Below are 16,315 nucleotides of genomic sequence, written 5' to 3' on the forward strand. Positions count from 1 at the left end.
AAATGACTTTTAGAGAAATAAAACAAGAAGAATAACTTTTCATTTCACCTCGCTTTGCGAAATTGATTCACAAAAACATGTGAATTTGCCAAATCACGCAAAACTTCAAAATGAAGTCTTGAAATGGGATTTTATTTAGCATAGACTGAACGAAAGTGAGCATGGAAACAGAACTGTATACTAGCTTAGACAATGAGTGCATTCAGTTGAAATGTTCTGGACTTGAATACCCTCGCAAACATATTAAAAATGGGAATGAACGACTAGGACCTCAAAAGTGCAAAATATGTAATCATTTTACATTACACGAGAACCCATTTGAACTTGGCTTTTGTAGTCTTCAAAATATTCCTGAAAATCGATATTTATCGATTAATATTGTACTATTGTACAAATTTAAGTTTGAATATACAAAAAAAAAATATATATACCAAAATTTAAGTCTCAGACTCTTATATTTTGCAAGCTTAACTCACTAATTCATCATTTATCGGGCATTCTTTCATCTGTCCATTAGAACTATTGGACAAAGTCGATATTTATCGATTAATGTAGAGAACTATCGCAAAAATTTAAATTTGAATATAATAAAATATTTATATTTTCTTACTCTGATAGTTAGAAACATTGCACTTAAGCCATCGAAACCCTTTTTGCTGAATAAAGGGTATGGAAATGCTGAAAAAACGCTTAGCGCACTTTGTGCACGCCGTCGACTAGATGCAAATTTCCATTAGCCATGCAAACGCAAAACTAGCCGCCATTTATCTGTCTAACTGCGGCAGAGCACTAGGCGGGCTGAAGAACCGGCAGTGGATAGTCATCGGCCTGGCAATAGTTAAAATTTACTGCCCAGTTACCAAACGGGAACAGCAGCAGCAACAGCAGCAGCGGCAAGTTGCAAGTTGGCAATATGCACACGCATTTTATGCGATGCAGCAAACGACGACGACGACGACGCCGACGACAAAACTGAGAATGGGGCCATTTTAATGGAAATTTTTATTGAAAGCCAACAAAGCGCTCAATGGCCCAGCTAATGGCGTTAGTTGGCCAACTGGAGGAACCACAGCAAAGTAGCTTAAAACTTAAAATGAAAACAGCTGCTTTACTTCTCTTTCTCTTACACGCTGTGCCCCTCTCTCCATCTCTCTTTATTCGTGTTCTCGCTTTTGTTATAAGCTTTCAATATTTCATTTTTATTAAGCGTATAATAATTATGCTTTGTGCCTAACTATGTCAGAAGGAGGAACAAAAGTATCTGGACAAGTATGCCTATATCTGAAAAACCATAGAAATATAGGAAAAAAAGTTGTTGATTTCCAGTTCGAACTATCAAGTTACATTGTGATACATTATTTAAATCGATAACCGATAAATCGCTAAGAAAATAAGGCCTTATAATCTAAAGGAACCCTGAAACTTAATTAAAACTAATTTACAAAGAAAACTGCCTGTAAAATAGCTTGAAAATTAATGGAATTTCAGGCTCATAACTATCTTAGACTTTCTTGCCTTTCGTAAACATTGCTGCGCACACACATTTATTAAAAATGGCTTTGACTTTGCGGATGGCACAGGACATAAAGCGAAGAACAAAAGGAATGCAGCCAATAACGTTATCGTTTCTTTCTTGCACAATTCATTGCCAAAGGCCAAACAAATAACTTGAGCAACAGCCGCTCAGGCCAGGAGCTGGGCCAGGAGGCTGGGGCAGGAGGCAGGGGCGGGGGCGGTTGCAAAAGTATTTGTTGCTCATAATTACATGAAATGCGCACGCATTAAAAATTAATAACTAACTGCCGCTCGTTGGCTGCTCGGCTGCGCCCACAATTATGTGGGCGTGGCAATTGTACAAATAAAAACGCAGATTTAATAAAGTGCAATTTCATGCCAGAACAATGAAACCGACAATTTTATTATAGTTCAGAGGAATTCAAACAAAGGCGAATTACGCACTGTTGGCTGCCAGTGAAAAATACGACGATAGAATATTGAAAAATTAATCGCAGATTATGAAAATGCTGAAATATATAAAGAATCCATTATAAAAACCAAAAGTAAATATTTACATTTTTAAACCTTTTACACCATAGAGACACAAGCGTACACCAATCGGAAGTGCCTGACTGGCAGATACCCTGCGCCCAGCGCCGAGCTGTCGTTACAAATATTCCAGCTTCTTCATTCCTTAGCTTTAGGAAATCAATTCTTGATAAACCCCTTGATATATTTTACAATCTTAAACAACCTTTCAGGACATAGCTGTTGTACTCTCTGAGATCGAAAAGTTCCCACAAACGGACATGGATCTATGATCAACTTATTTGTTGATGCTGAATTTGAATATATCTACTTAATGGTGTCGGCGATGCTTTCTTCAGACTTTTACATATATTTGCTGAAAACTGTTTACTCAATTCAATCATTCAGTGGATTCTGGTCTTAATAAAAAATGCACTTGTGAAGTAAACTGAATTCAACAGAATGTTTATGCCAAGGACCCAGAGCTCTTGGCATGGATATTAATTGAATATATTTCAAATATAATAACATGATATAAGGTAAATCTTCAATAAAGTTATTTGAAAATTACCCAGGCAAGTCTTATTTATTCTAAAGGCAAACTAAAAAAAAAACTGAAAGCTAGCCAAAGTTTCAATCAAAAACCACAAATTAAGTTTATCCGACTTAAAGCTAAACGCTCGATAGACTGACCCTTAACTTTTTAAATAATTTAAGATGTTTTTTTTTTTTGTTTTGGGTCTTATGTTAACACCTTCATTGTGTTCACTGCAATATCTTCCTTTGGATGGCTTGCCAAAAATTATGAAATAAATTGGAAAAAGCTAAGCCTGGATATTCGGCAAGAGCTAACACAGATATTCAAAACTAGTGACCAATAAACAAAACAAAATATATAAAGAAAAAGAGAAAGAGAGCAGAAAATAACAAAATGTTCCAAGTGACCGCCCAGCCCAAGCCCATTTGAAAATATTGCACAATTTCCATAAATCGCAGAGAGAAAAAAAAATACCACATCGATGAGCAAAGGCAAAATGCAGAAGCGAAAGCCTCACCAATAACAAAAGGCAGGCAAACTGCCGTTAAACTGTTGTTTAAACGCATTGGCAACAAGCAAGCGGGATGAGGCGGCGGCAGCGAGCGAGCTGAGAGAGCGTAAGAGTGGCAGGGGGCAAACTGCAAATTGGAGGAGTTGTGTGGCCCATTGTGAGACGGCGCCGGCACAGGAACCACAAGCCGCACACCCACAACGCAGCACTCAGGCCACAACAACCACACACACACACACACACACACGCACACACAGAGAGAGAAAGAGACGGGCGCGCGCTCATACATGCAAGAATGTATTGGGTATTGTAAAATCCCTTTGATTTTTTGCCGCACCGTTGCAAACAGCAATTTGGCAAATCCTTTCACAATCAAAATCAACCGCAGATGAAATTTTACCCAAAAAATTGCTCGGCAAAGGGCGTGAGTTTCAAACTGCGTTTGCGGCGCTCTATAACTACATATGTATCCCATTTGCCATCGCACTAGCTAACGAAGTTTTGATACACTTGCAAATACATACATATAAAAATATATAAAAAACCAATTGCACTTACTGCAGATGTTTGGCGGCACACAAATCAGCTGAGATTTATTAACATCAGCCGTTTAACGTATAACGCGTAACTAGAATCACAGGCACTTCACTTTACACACTTCTGATTAGAATTATTATTAATTATATTGCAAGGCAGCTTATATAAAATGAAACTTTATTTTTTTTTTATTTCACACTGTCCTGTGACTTGCGTAATTCACAGTGAGACCGTAAATTATTTCAAAATACAAAAAATACCATAAGTTATCGATAATCGCAGATCGTGCGAACATTGCACGATCAACTATCGCACGCATTCATCGCATGGCTTTCGCTTAAGCCGCCAATTTTATGTTAAAGTTAACGGTTATGTATTTACATTTCACAGCAAATTAATGTTATCCGCGACAAAGAGTATTAAGAGTGCAAAAAAAATACGTTCGTTTTCAGGTTACGTTCAAAAATCATTCGACGGTAAAACGGCAAATTAGCGTTAAGTGTAGACACATTCAAAGTCAGAGTCAGACTTCGACTCGAGGAGACTCTGCCGTTCATTATACCCTTACAGAGGGTGTTATAATTTTTTCATTATATATGTAACGCATGGAAGGAGACGTCAACAACTTTTTGTGCAAACTAGTCCTGCAGTGTTGAGGCTATCGTCGAAATCTGGCAGGCTTTAATATATTATGGGAAGAATCGTTATAAAAATTGTTTGTCTTATTCCAAACGTTGGAATATATTCTCACAAACGTGGCCTTTGACCACACGTCTTAAAGGGTATTTAGCTTTTGGTGTACCGAAGATGACGGCTCTTTCTCTTTTTACCTGTAGTAGTGCCAGCAGGTGCTTAAGCATTTTACGAGCAACTGTATTCAATTGGGCTGCAGTTGCCACGGGGCTGGCTGTCTGGCTGCCTGCATTACGCATACGCCGTGTTAACTGCGCTTAAAAGTCAGGCCAATAAGTTGCAGCTTGTAAATTGCCTCATCTCGCTGACTTTTTGTTGTTATTGTTGCTGCTGCTGTTGCTGTTTGTGTAATGAAAACTTTTACAACGCCATATGCAGGCTATTAAATAAGAGCTACACACACGCACGCACACATGCACACACACACGCGCCTTGAAATATGCAATCAAGCTCATTTATACTCATTAAGCGCTTATGTGCAGAGCGCATAAGAGAAGAACAGAATTGACAGGAGAGGCTGAGCAAAATAAAGGGAATAAATGGATATTATGAGAGAAGATCCTGTGCAGACTATGGACAATTATACAAAAGAAAAGCAAAAGAACAATATTTATTTATTCTAAAGGAATCCTTGTCGCAAAACTGAAGTGATCGTTTACAGTTCAATTTAAGAAAAATGTGTAGCTACTCACAATATTAAAATGTATGCAATATAAAATATAAAAAGTACATATTTAACAACAACAAATAATAAGCCCCAGATATATTTAAGGCCCCTCGCCACATGCAATACGCCCCTGTTGCCAGCAGTGCGTGTATGCTCCGTCTGCTCGGCGTTTAATTTTTTTCCTTCTCGCGCTACTCGCTCGCTGCTTAACTTGACTTGACTGCTAATATGTTTCTGATGTCTTCCACAGAGGGTGCGGTGCGGCGGGCTTCGGTCGCCTTAACGTAGGCAACACTTTTTTTTTACTTAATAGCATGCGTCTCAGGCTGAGGCTGAAGCTGCGACTGCGACCGAGTCTTGGGGCGCTTGTGCTTGGGCCTGGGCTCTATATGCTGATTACTTTGCAGCTGTAGCTATTCGGTTTATGAATTTACTGCCAGTTGCTGCAACGGCAGCTTAAGTAATTAACAAATTAAAATATGTATGGGGCGCAAAATAGAGGAATATTTTCTCTCCCTCTCTCTCTCTCTCTGTTTTTCTCTGTTCTGTTCTGGGCAGTGCAGTGCAGCTCGTTGACAAGGGAAAAACTAAGGAAGTGCCTGTTACTATGACTTGCATAAAAGAGCAAGAGCTAAAAGCATGCCGCCTGGCGTTGCCATTAAGAATGTTGCGTATACGCACTGTGCCACTAATGGAAATAAGACAAGGATAGAACTGCTGCCGACGGGTGATATTTAAACTCTATCGGTTACTTGAATATATAAATCAATAAAGGTTGTTTGAAGTGCCTTTTGAAAAATGCAATGGCACATCATTCGATAGCTAACTCTAATCGATAAATGCTCAATAACCCAGTTGAAATTGTTCTTTGTTGTAAATTGAGAATCAGGTTGCTATATGAACTACTTTTAAGTTATTGAATATTATATCATCAAAACTCGCATATACCATTTCCATCATACTGACGTATGAAATATTAACAACATATCAAACGGCAATCATACGACTATTTCATTACGCTCCGTTTGTGCTTTTATAGAACATTTTTCTGCTCTGTCAAACTCCGCAAATACAAAGCCATTCTCTGTTTTATTTTTCTTATAATCCATTCATTCTTAATTTATTTGCTTGTTGTAAATTTATTATTGCTGTTTTCTTAATTAATAACAACAAATTAAATAAACCAAAAAATCAAACATATCTGTTCAATTTGAACTGGCAACCTCTCACTTGTTAGTCCGACGCTCAGGCATTAAAGCCATTCAGGCTTATTATTGTTATTTACTTAATGAAAAACAACAAATTAAATAAACATATGTAAAATTTAAAATTTGTGTTCAGTTTGAACCAGCGACCTCTCATCATGCGCTTTTTACGAATATTTTTCATAGGAGTCACATTTTTCAACACAGTTTTACGCCAGCTGGAGCTTGAACTTTTCAAAACCCCGGCCCATTAATCAATTTTGCGGCAAAGGAAGGCTTTAGTGAATATTGCAGCCTTGCAGTTCCTAATGTTTAGTCTGTAAGCTGAACATGCGTCGGGTCAAACATTTTTATTTTTATGGATATTTGACGATAATTCTAATTAACAGCAACAACCGACGCAATTCAGCTAACACACCCGAACCCATAATTCTACGCTGCAAATGTCAATCCCTCGTACGCAACCAGCGATTGGCCAAAAAGCTGTCGCATCAAATAAGCCCCATAAATAATATTATGCTCAATTCAATTTTCAACCAAATACCGACGTCACATTTGACAAGCGGAGTTCAACCCGCTCCCTCACAATTTCCCGGTGCCAACTGTTGCAAAATGCATGCCTTTTCACACCCGGCACACGCCCCGCAGAATTGTAGTTACAATTTGTGGCAACAAATCGCATAAATCATACGCCCAGTTGTACGCGAGGGATTCTTGGGGCGTTAATTGTAAATAAATAACATATTAAAATTTCCAGTCAATAAGTTTAAGCCGTAATTAAAAGTAATAATGTGCGCAACAAAACAAAGAACGTCGTTGGCTCTACTTCAGCACCTGCTGGCAGGATGCCCGGCCAGCAGCGAGGTCCTGGCAATGTCAGAGCGAAGGATCGGCCCCCGCTGCCACCGCTGCTACAGCTGCTGCCAACGCTCCTGCCAACGGCAGGCGTCGCAAACTTTTGCGAAAAAGGTCAATTAAACTGCATTAAGTTTAATAACTTTTGTGCAAACGAACGAACAGTTACGAAATGTCTGCCAGACCCAGCCTCAAGCATATTAAAGCGAAGGCAAAAGGCTTTTGGCCAGCGGATTATGTACAAAACAATCACGTGGACGGGTGAGAGGCGTAAATAAAAACAAGTTACATGTAGAACGGCAACATATTGTGCGGCTGGCCACACGCAACGTCAACAAAAACAACAACATTCACATATGACTTGAGGCATGCTTAACTATGCAATACCCTGCGCTGTATGGATCTACATAGAATAAAGTTATCCTTCCATATGCAGCAATATGTCCTAATTAGTCGACTTTTTAAATCATTTTCAGAGCTCTCTATTAAAAATAATGTACATGTGCTTATTTAATTTGGTAAATCCACTCCCCAAATCGGAAAATGTGCGGAAAACTAAAATATTCCATACATACTTATGTTTTCGATGACTAAACGCAAAGCAAATTTAAAAGTTTTGAACATATTTAAGGAAATATGTGTGTATATATATGTATATATTTGTGTATGTGTGTATTGCATACATACACACATGTCAGTATGCATGTATGTTTGTCTATATGCACGTATGTATATTTATATTAATAATTAAAAGTAGTATTTAAAACAAAATAATTTTATAAATGTGTATATATATACTTATATATATTAATAACTATGTGTGTGTATATATGTATAAACATGTGTGTGCACATGTATGCATGTATATACGCATGAATATGCGTATGCATGTGCGTGTGTTTTTAAGTTAACTTAGCCAAACGCTGAAGAAGTTTATTTAAAAGTAAACATAATTTTAATATAGCTCTCCTCCTCGATTCTCAAAAATTCAAGTAGCACCTGCAGAATTTCTTGCCTGGCTAGTAAGTGAAGTGTTACATACAAGTGTCGTGTTTATCTAATAAATTTAATTTTGCATGTATGTATGTATGTATGTATGTATGTATGTATGTATGAATGTATGTATGTATGTATGTGTGTATGTATGTATGTATATATGTATGTATGTATGTATGTATGTATGTATGTATGTATGTATGTATGTATGTATGTATGTATGTATGTATGTATGTATGTATGTATGTATGTATGTATGTATGTGTGTATGTATGTGTGTATGTATGTATGTATATATATATGTATGTATGTATTTATGTATGTATGTATGTATGTATGTATGTATGTATGTGTGTATGTATGTATGTATGTATGTATGTATGTATGTATGTATGCATGTATGTATGTATATGCACGTGTATGTTTCCTTATATCACACGCGCCAAAGCTTACTTCCCGCTGTGCAACAATGTATTAATCAAAGTAAGACCCACATACTTTGGTTTTGGGTGTTATAAATACTGCAAGGTTGTTTTAGCAAACTAATTAAATTTATTTATGATCTTGATATCACTATAGTTTATCCTCTTGCTCTCAGTCGACCTCTATATTCTCTCTCTCTTTTTTTTCTCTTTCCCTCTTATTTAAATCTTTTCTCTTAATCTGATCCGGTCACTATTTCTTTTGTTTTTCAGGGATATGTATAGGAGATTGACCCCCTTCTACAATAAATGGCAATTAACCAATCCTTCGTTTGGAGATTAATTTTCAGGTAAGTACATACATATTTATATACCTATATGCATGTGAATCAAAGAGTATAAACATAATATATGGTTATACGTATGGCCTTATATGATCATCATCCAATTTAGTTGTTTGTTTTACTAAAACGTCCAGACTGCAAACTAAATTATTAACTTTAATTTAAAGGATAGAGAGATATCAACCCTAAGTAAACAGAATTATTCATTATGAAGGATCTGCAGGGCCTCTTGTATATTTATGTTATACCCCTTTAACCTAGCTGTTTGCTGGGTATGTCTACAAAATACACAGGTAGCAACACCTGTTTATGGTTTTTGGGCAAAACATTTTACAACTGCCGGGCCAAGAGAAGGTTACACACGCACACACATGCACTAGACACAAGCACACACACAAGCACAGAGAATGGTCGTCTGTTGTGTCGTTTGGTCGAGGCCAAAAGTTTTCGTAGCCAACTAATTTTTTCCTGTCAAATGCACAGACGACAACAAAAAAAAGCAAGAAGCGACGGCGACAACGTCGTCTTGGCGGGAAAGTCGCCAAAAAAGAAGCCAAGACGCTGAGTGGGAGCGGACGGAAGACAGGGGCGAACGAAGAGCTGAAGGTGAAATTAAATGTAAGCAACGCAGGATATGCGAAAGGATGTGCGTGCCCTATGTGTGTATGTGTGTGTGTTTGTGGGAGCTGCCATTTGCTTACGCTTGATTATGCGTTTGCATGCACATAAAGGCTAAAGTCAAACAGGAGACAAACTTCCTCGCCAGACCGCCGGCAAACAACAAACAAGAGCGCCGCTTCGCTTTGGCTACCTTTTTTTATGATCATTATTTTTATTTTTTATTTATTTACGTGCGCTTTTGATGGGCTTGACAGCAGGTGTTTGCTTTGTGTGTGTGCGTGTAAAAATTTGACGGCATTTTATGCCATTGCAGATCAACCCAAAAACTGTCGACCAAGCGCTGCGTGCACCATAAAAATAATGTCGGGTCGCGTGTCGCCTTCACATGCTCTGCTCATGCCCTCCAATTTCCAGCAGTTGCTCAAAAGTAACTCCTTCTCTTGTGTGCCCTTCTTGGCGATTCTCATGACCTTAAGTAATTGAAGATTTTCATAATATTGTTTGCTCATATGTGAGAAGACACTCAAAAGTAATTCTTTCGCGTAAAGAAATGTATGTTGACGTCCCTTCTATCTCTCTCTCTCTCTCTATCTATCTTTCAATCACTCCTTCTATCTTACTCTCTCTCCCCATCTTTCTCTCTATCTGCATATCTCGTACTCCCTCATACACTTACCTTTTTAAATCAGATTCCACTCTCGCTTACTACATTTTTGTAAATGTAGCCTTTATATGCGATTCTCATAAGCCCATACCTATTTCTTGTCAATTTATTTGTTTTTCGTTTCTATGCGAAACAAACGCAATGTATGATAGAGCAAGTACATTTTTGTAAATAAAATATAATTAATTTAAAATAAGATTTAGCGCACCGTACTTGTTGGCATTGCCCACTCACAATGGCTGCCAACAGCTTTATGCGTTAATAGGTGCCATGCCAACAGTTATCCGCATTTATTTGTTTTTTATTATTCATTTGTTTTTTTTTTTTTTCCTGCCCAATCTTATTTTAATTATAAAACACGCCGCACACACTTGTTCAGCTTTTCGCCCATTGGGCCATCAAATTGTCTGCACGGCAAGGTAACAGAGTATTAAGAATTTCAGCACCAGCAGCCAGTTTTTTGACCAGCCAGCCAGCCAGCCAGCCAGAGTGTTGCCACCCCAGCGACCCGTCCGAGCAGGACATCAGAGCTCCTCCATGGCAACCCAAGCCGCTTAACGCAACCGACTGCCAAATGTAAATATACTCCAACCCCCGGTAAAAACAGCAGCAGCAAAAAAAAAAAAAAAAAAATACTTATACTATACAAAACTTTCTTAATAATACAAAAAAGAAAAGTCCATTCGAGGCGCAGCAGAGCCGCAAGCGGAATGCGCATTGTTTTCAGCTTTTCAGCGCCGACAAAAACAACAACAACAACAGCTACAACAGCAGTTGGCGAAATAAAGAACGGAACTGGGCAACTGGGAACGCGGCGCGACGCAGCGCGGCTTGAGGAACTTAAAAAACTTTGGCCATATCCCGCAGCTATGAACAACAGCAATCAATTTTCACATGCCGGCGAACAAATGTGCCGCAACGGGGAGCCCGACTCTCTCTCTCTCTCTCTCTCTCTGTGTGTCTGTGTGTGAGTAGGAAAAGGGGCGGGGGGGGGGCGTGCTTTTCCCATTGGGTAGTTTAAAATTATAATGCGGCGGCGCTTGGGCGCGTGTGAAAGTGCCGTCATGGCCATCAAACTGGGCAAACACTGGACACTTTTGGGCACATACATATTTGCCGAGCGCTTCACATTACGTCCGGTTCCATCAAATCTGCGGCACGCCCACGCCATCAACACTCGCAACATCCGCCCCCCACAGTCGGCACGCTGATTAATTTCTCGTTTTTGCGCCATTTTCTATTTGTCTTGGTCTCAGTCTCGGTCTCTCGGTAATTACAACAAGTTCTACGCCGCGTGGCACAAGATAAACACAGCCAGCGCAGAGATCTCTGGCGAGAAGTGATTCTCAGCTGGGTGAATGCTTCCGGTAATTGAATCAAATGAAGCAGCATTAGTAAGTATTAGCTTCTTACGGTCTTCAACAGCCAGCCACAGCAGCTACTGCTTCAACATACCATAACTGTGTTTGTTTTTCTAAATTAATCAAGAAAAACGTTTATGGGTTACTTTTTTTTGGCTGATTGGCCTTAAAGTCATTTTCAAGAAACTTTATTCAAATTCATTTGACGCACGTTTCACACTACCCGCAAAATCAATTCCCCCTGACGAACAAATTATTTCTTACGTATTTAACACTTTTTGCAGAATCCAAGCATCTCTGTAAAAAATGCAATTCAAAGCTTTTTTAAAAGAAAAGTCTTAAGTTTCGTCGGATTGGTTTCAAACTTATTATTATATAAGAGCTTCATTAATACCAAATTCATCGGTATTGGAAATTCCACCCGCAACTGTGAAAGTTTGCCGAAAAACTTACAGTTGTTTTGTTCAAAATGTTGGCTACATCGTGACAAAGTATTTATAGAGCTTGCGCTTGTTTAAAAAAAACATTTAAATCAGATAAACCTGACTAAAGCGCTGGCTCTTTTTACGCTCCTCTAGACTTATGGGCCATTATACCTTATAAAGCTTTCTTTTCTGCACATTTTCTGGCTACAAGTTGAATAAAGAAGAACAAAAGAAATGTTAACATTTAAATGCTTGCCTAAGTAAAGTTGACTTTGCCAGGCACTTGCTGTAAATAAAGAAAATAAATAATAATTAAAACTATTTGATGAACATAATTAATAAAGTGAAGCAAACTTTGTTTAAACTTCTTCAAAACTTTTATTGCTTAACAAAGATATTATTGTTTAGTTACGTTTTTAAAACATAAAGTAAGCTAAGCTCTGAGGAACGGGTTTAAAAGCCTAAAAGAAGTCAAAGCCTCTCTTTGCGATTCTCAACTGGGCTTTTTCGCATGCTCGGGCTCTGGTCCTAAATTAAAAGCTACTAAATGCCAAATAACTGAAATCTCTTAAGATCCATGAGCATACAAATTTGAAAAGATATCCAATTACCCATTTGAACATCCAATAAACCTTATGACAATATTATAATACACCCAATTCGGGGGTACACAGGGCTCAAAAGTGGCCAGAACAAGCCCGCAAGTATATGAAGTACATAAATAGACGACGAAATAATACAGAAATGGGCGGCTGGGGCGAAGGGGCAGACAATTTCAGTTGGTCAGCAGATTTCGCTGGTTTTCGCAGCCGAAAATAAAAGTAAAGCAGCAGCACAAAGCGAAACGGGCAGCAGGGATGTGGAGCGAATAGACGAGTGCCAGAACGTGGACCTGGGCCAGGGCGAGGGCGAGGCCGAGGACGAGGACGCGGACGGGCACGAGGAATACGTTTTCCAAGATAAACGGAAACAAGCCAAGATGGAATTAATTTTCCGCTTTGAACAAACAAGCGGATGTAAATAAAAAGTACCAGCGAACGTTTTCTACGTCAAAGTCATTCGGCGTTCGGGCGGCGGGGATCCAATGGAGACGGCCAGCCGCAATGGCTTAGGCTACCTCCCACTGACACATCCGCCCCCTTCCCATACACCTTCTGTTGATTTTGTTCTTGTCGAGCTGTTTAGCCCAAGAACAGGCTGGCCCAAGTTATGGGCTGTTAATGACTGTACAAGAAGTTTAATTGTATGCCCAGCGTTAAGCGTTAAGTCGAGCAACGCGAACGATGGAGATATGTATAGAGAACGGAGTAGTGGCTGCTTCTGCTTGGGCGTGGGCAATTGTGGGCGCACACACGCCTATTGACAAATTGCAATTTAAATAGACAGCAATAAGTTAAACAGACGCACATGGACACAAATGGAATTGGGGGGAATACATGAGACGAACATAAAGCACGCAACATCTAATTAGTTTAGCAGCTCAGGCGGGGAGATGAAAGACCTGTGCTCATAGCGATGGGCGATAGTTTGACTATCGTTTAAGCATTGGGCTGAGAAATGGAGAAAAAAAGGGAGAATACGTGTTCTGGAATACACAAGGAACTTATGGAAGGAACTTTTAAAGGGAATAAAGGAAGAAAGTGAATTCTATTTTCACGAAAGACGCTTTTATTCATTGTATGAAATACTTTTCTCTAGAAGTTCAAATCTCTTATTGAAAGATAGAGTGCGAAAATAATACGTTTACACATCATATACGAAAAGAGAACTATCTAGACTTATTTAATCGCATTTACATCATTTCGAATTGGATATTAATAAATAATCAACTAACTGTAAATAATATTTTTACTATTTTTCCTTTTCCGATCTCCAAAACTTTATTTTAAATAGTCAATATTTTAAAACTTATCCATTTAAATAAAACTATATATTGTTTACCTTCTGAAGGATTTTCCCGAGCATAAATCTTTAAACGTCATTTAATTTCATTATTTCATTTAAATATATTTTTATATATTATTAACTAATTATTAATTTTCTCTTTCGTATAATCTTCAAATTATAATTTTAAGCAATAGTCAATTTCCTAAGAAGTTATAAGCCTTGCACATATAGTTAATTTTTAAAATATAATCCCGAAAAAAAAAAAACAATTTAATTAAATTCTTTTTTTCGTCAAGCAATTCCCGATGTGTATTTCTTTCATACGATAGTTTTGCATACTCAGCCGCTTGCAGATATCGTTCCATCTGCAGCTGTTAAATACATTAGGACATTCTTTTTCGGGCTAACTTACTTACATATATTATTTTATATTATATTATACCATGTTCTGGCACAAAATAGTTGCCATCTCTCTGCGCTGTAATGTTGTTGTTTGTGTAACAAATATTGATGAAACATTTACGCACATACGCACACAATTAAACACGTTTACTCACGCAGCACACAAAGTGATGTTCACACAGATACACAAACTCACACACACACGCACACACACACACAGACAGCATATATAAGTAGTAATTGATGGGTTTCCTTTTATAACAACATCAATCATACGCACTGTGTTGCCCAGCATTTTGTGCCCAGGTTAAATAATACATTTCTATGTATGTATGTACACATATCTAGCATTTGGAATGTATTTATTTGGCAAAGCTACTTTGCACTATATCAAATATACATATACATATAAACATATATATCAAAATGTACCTCTATATGTATTATATGTGTTAAGCTACCAGCTAATCCAATCACGCCTTGACATTACACTCGCCTACTGTTGTTGTTGCTGTCTCTGTGCTCAGACTCTGTCGCTTTATCCAGCACAAAATGTTTACCCAAATCATGCCACATACTCCCATATAGATAATGCGAAATCTTGGCGCTATGAACATAAAATTGAGAGCCTGTGCGGGCAACCAAAAGGCACACGATCGTATAAAAGTTGGCAGGAATTTTGCGCGCAGCTCCTCAAAAGTATCCTCAGAGCCCTCCATAAGAGCCATGCCTGCGTAGGTTTACAAAAGAAGGATATATATTTTTTATTAGTTTAGTCAAATATTATATAATTTATATTATCATTAAGAAGTTTTATTCGACATACTCTTGGTAAACTTAAGAACTTGAATAAGTCTTATAAAAGATTAACAAGGTTTTGCTCACCTGTATAAAATAATGTCAAGCAATATGGTGTCAATATAAACTGATCCAGCAGCAATTTTTTTAAAATCGTTGTCTTCATTGTGCCAGGAAAAGTGCCATCCAGCCATTTGTACCTGAGATGGATGTGAGACAAGTCAATAAACACAGAGAAATGAGCATTGCATGTAAAAAAATGTGAAATGATGACAAGGCAGATATGTGACAAAATAAAATCATCGTAGAGTGCTTGAGATTAGTGTAACTTTGGACTATATGTACGTGAACAATCGGCTCAAAGTGTATCTTTGTATCTGTAGATGGTGTTTCGTGTGGCCTTTATCCGACACTTACATATCTGTGGCATTAGCGTGCACATATGCCTCATTCGACGGTGCGTAGCGTGCTTTGCTGGAGCTTTATGCACAAAAGCTTTGCGCTCTTGCCGGTGCTGCTTAAGAGAGTGAAGAAAGAGAGGACTAAAGTGCTCTTAGATGGCATACACGTGCTGGGCAGCTTTTGCAAATAGTATATAGTAAACAAATTGATAAAAAAAAAAAAAAAAACGAAAGAAGCCACGAAATAAAAACATGCGACAATTTACAAACTAAGTAGGGAGAGAGAGAGTGAGAGGGGGGTAATATGTATGTGTGTGTTGTTGTTGTTGTTCAATTAAGGTGCTTGCTGCCCAGACACAACAAGCACATGTATACATTGGTATTATTATAGGTGTGTGCGTGTGCGTGCGCGTGTGCATGTGTTAGTGTGCATTACATATGTTAAGTGTGAGACAGACGAACCAAGCGTAAAGTGATGGGGCATAGATGGCGGTGCCCATTACCGCATAGCGTCCTACAGTTGCATAATCGATATCCTCACGCTCCTCCGGCCGCTGCAAGACACATAAATCTAATTAGCCTCCCCCCGCGCATACATACATATGTATGCAACTGCTTTACTCACCGCCAGCCAACGCTTGGAGACATATTGCTGTGTGAACTCCGCACCCACATAGAGGCTGCCATAGATGGCGCTGTTGGTCACAAAGGGATGGCGTCTGAATAGGCCGCGGGCGCCGGCAATGAGGCGTGACATCGTCTGGCAGTGGAAACACCAGCGGGCAACAACAACAACAAACAGATTCCAAGTCTTATTTATATATATATATTTAATTAACTGTTACAATTGCGCTTGCCCTTCCAGAGAGACAGCTGCCAGCGCCGTCAAAGCTTCGCAGCAGAATGAAGCTCGTGCGTCTCAGCTGTTACAAAAGCTGCGGCAGACGAAAAGAGCGCAGCGAC

At 38.6% G+C, this 16,315-nt stretch overlaps 1 protein-coding gene and 1 long non-coding RNA gene across 3 annotated transcripts in view; both read right to left on the reverse strand.

Moving 5' to 3' along the window:
* The window catches only part of LOC116650593 (uncharacterized), a 268,500-nt gene extending 264,680 nt beyond the window's left edge, over nucleotides 1-3,820 (reverse strand). Inside the window, exon 1 of the long non-coding RNA XR_004303596.2 lies at nucleotides 3,633-3,820. This is a non-coding gene — a long non-coding RNA (uncharacterized lncRNA). The remainder of the gene's footprint in view (nucleotides 1-3,632) is intronic.
* Nucleotides 3,821-14,498: 10,678 nt separating this feature from the next.
* LOC6622510 (mpv17-like protein) lies at nucleotides 14,499-16,251 on the reverse strand. Of its 2 annotated transcripts, XM_032434920.2 has the most exons (5): nucleotides 16,198-16,232; nucleotides 15,978-16,112; nucleotides 15,815-15,906; nucleotides 15,039-15,151; nucleotides 14,499-14,883 (listed from the first exon to the last, which is right to left on the reverse strand). In XM_032434920.2, the coding sequence occupies exons 2-5, from the start codon at nucleotides 16,107-16,109 to the stop codon at nucleotides 14,627-14,629; spliced, it is 594 nt and encodes a 197-aa protein (XP_032290811.1). In that variant the 5' UTR covers nucleotides 16,110-16,112; nucleotides 16,198-16,232; the 3' UTR covers nucleotides 14,499-14,626. The 2 variants fall into 2 exon arrangements, with proteins under 2 accessions (XP_032290811.1, XP_015030498.1); XM_015175012.3 differs by lacking the exon at nucleotides 14,499-14,883 and adding an exon at nucleotides 15,369-15,465 and having other exon boundaries at nucleotides 15,978-16,251.
* Between the last annotated feature and the right edge of the window lie 64 nt (nucleotides 16,252-16,315).

This window comes from Drosophila virilis, chromosome 3 (assembly GCF_030788295.1).
Source record: "Drosophila virilis strain 15010-1051.87 chromosome 3, Dvir_AGI_RSII-ME, whole genome shotgun sequence".
Lineage (NCBI taxonomy): Eukaryota > Metazoa > Arthropoda > Insecta > Diptera > Drosophilidae > Drosophila > Drosophila virilis.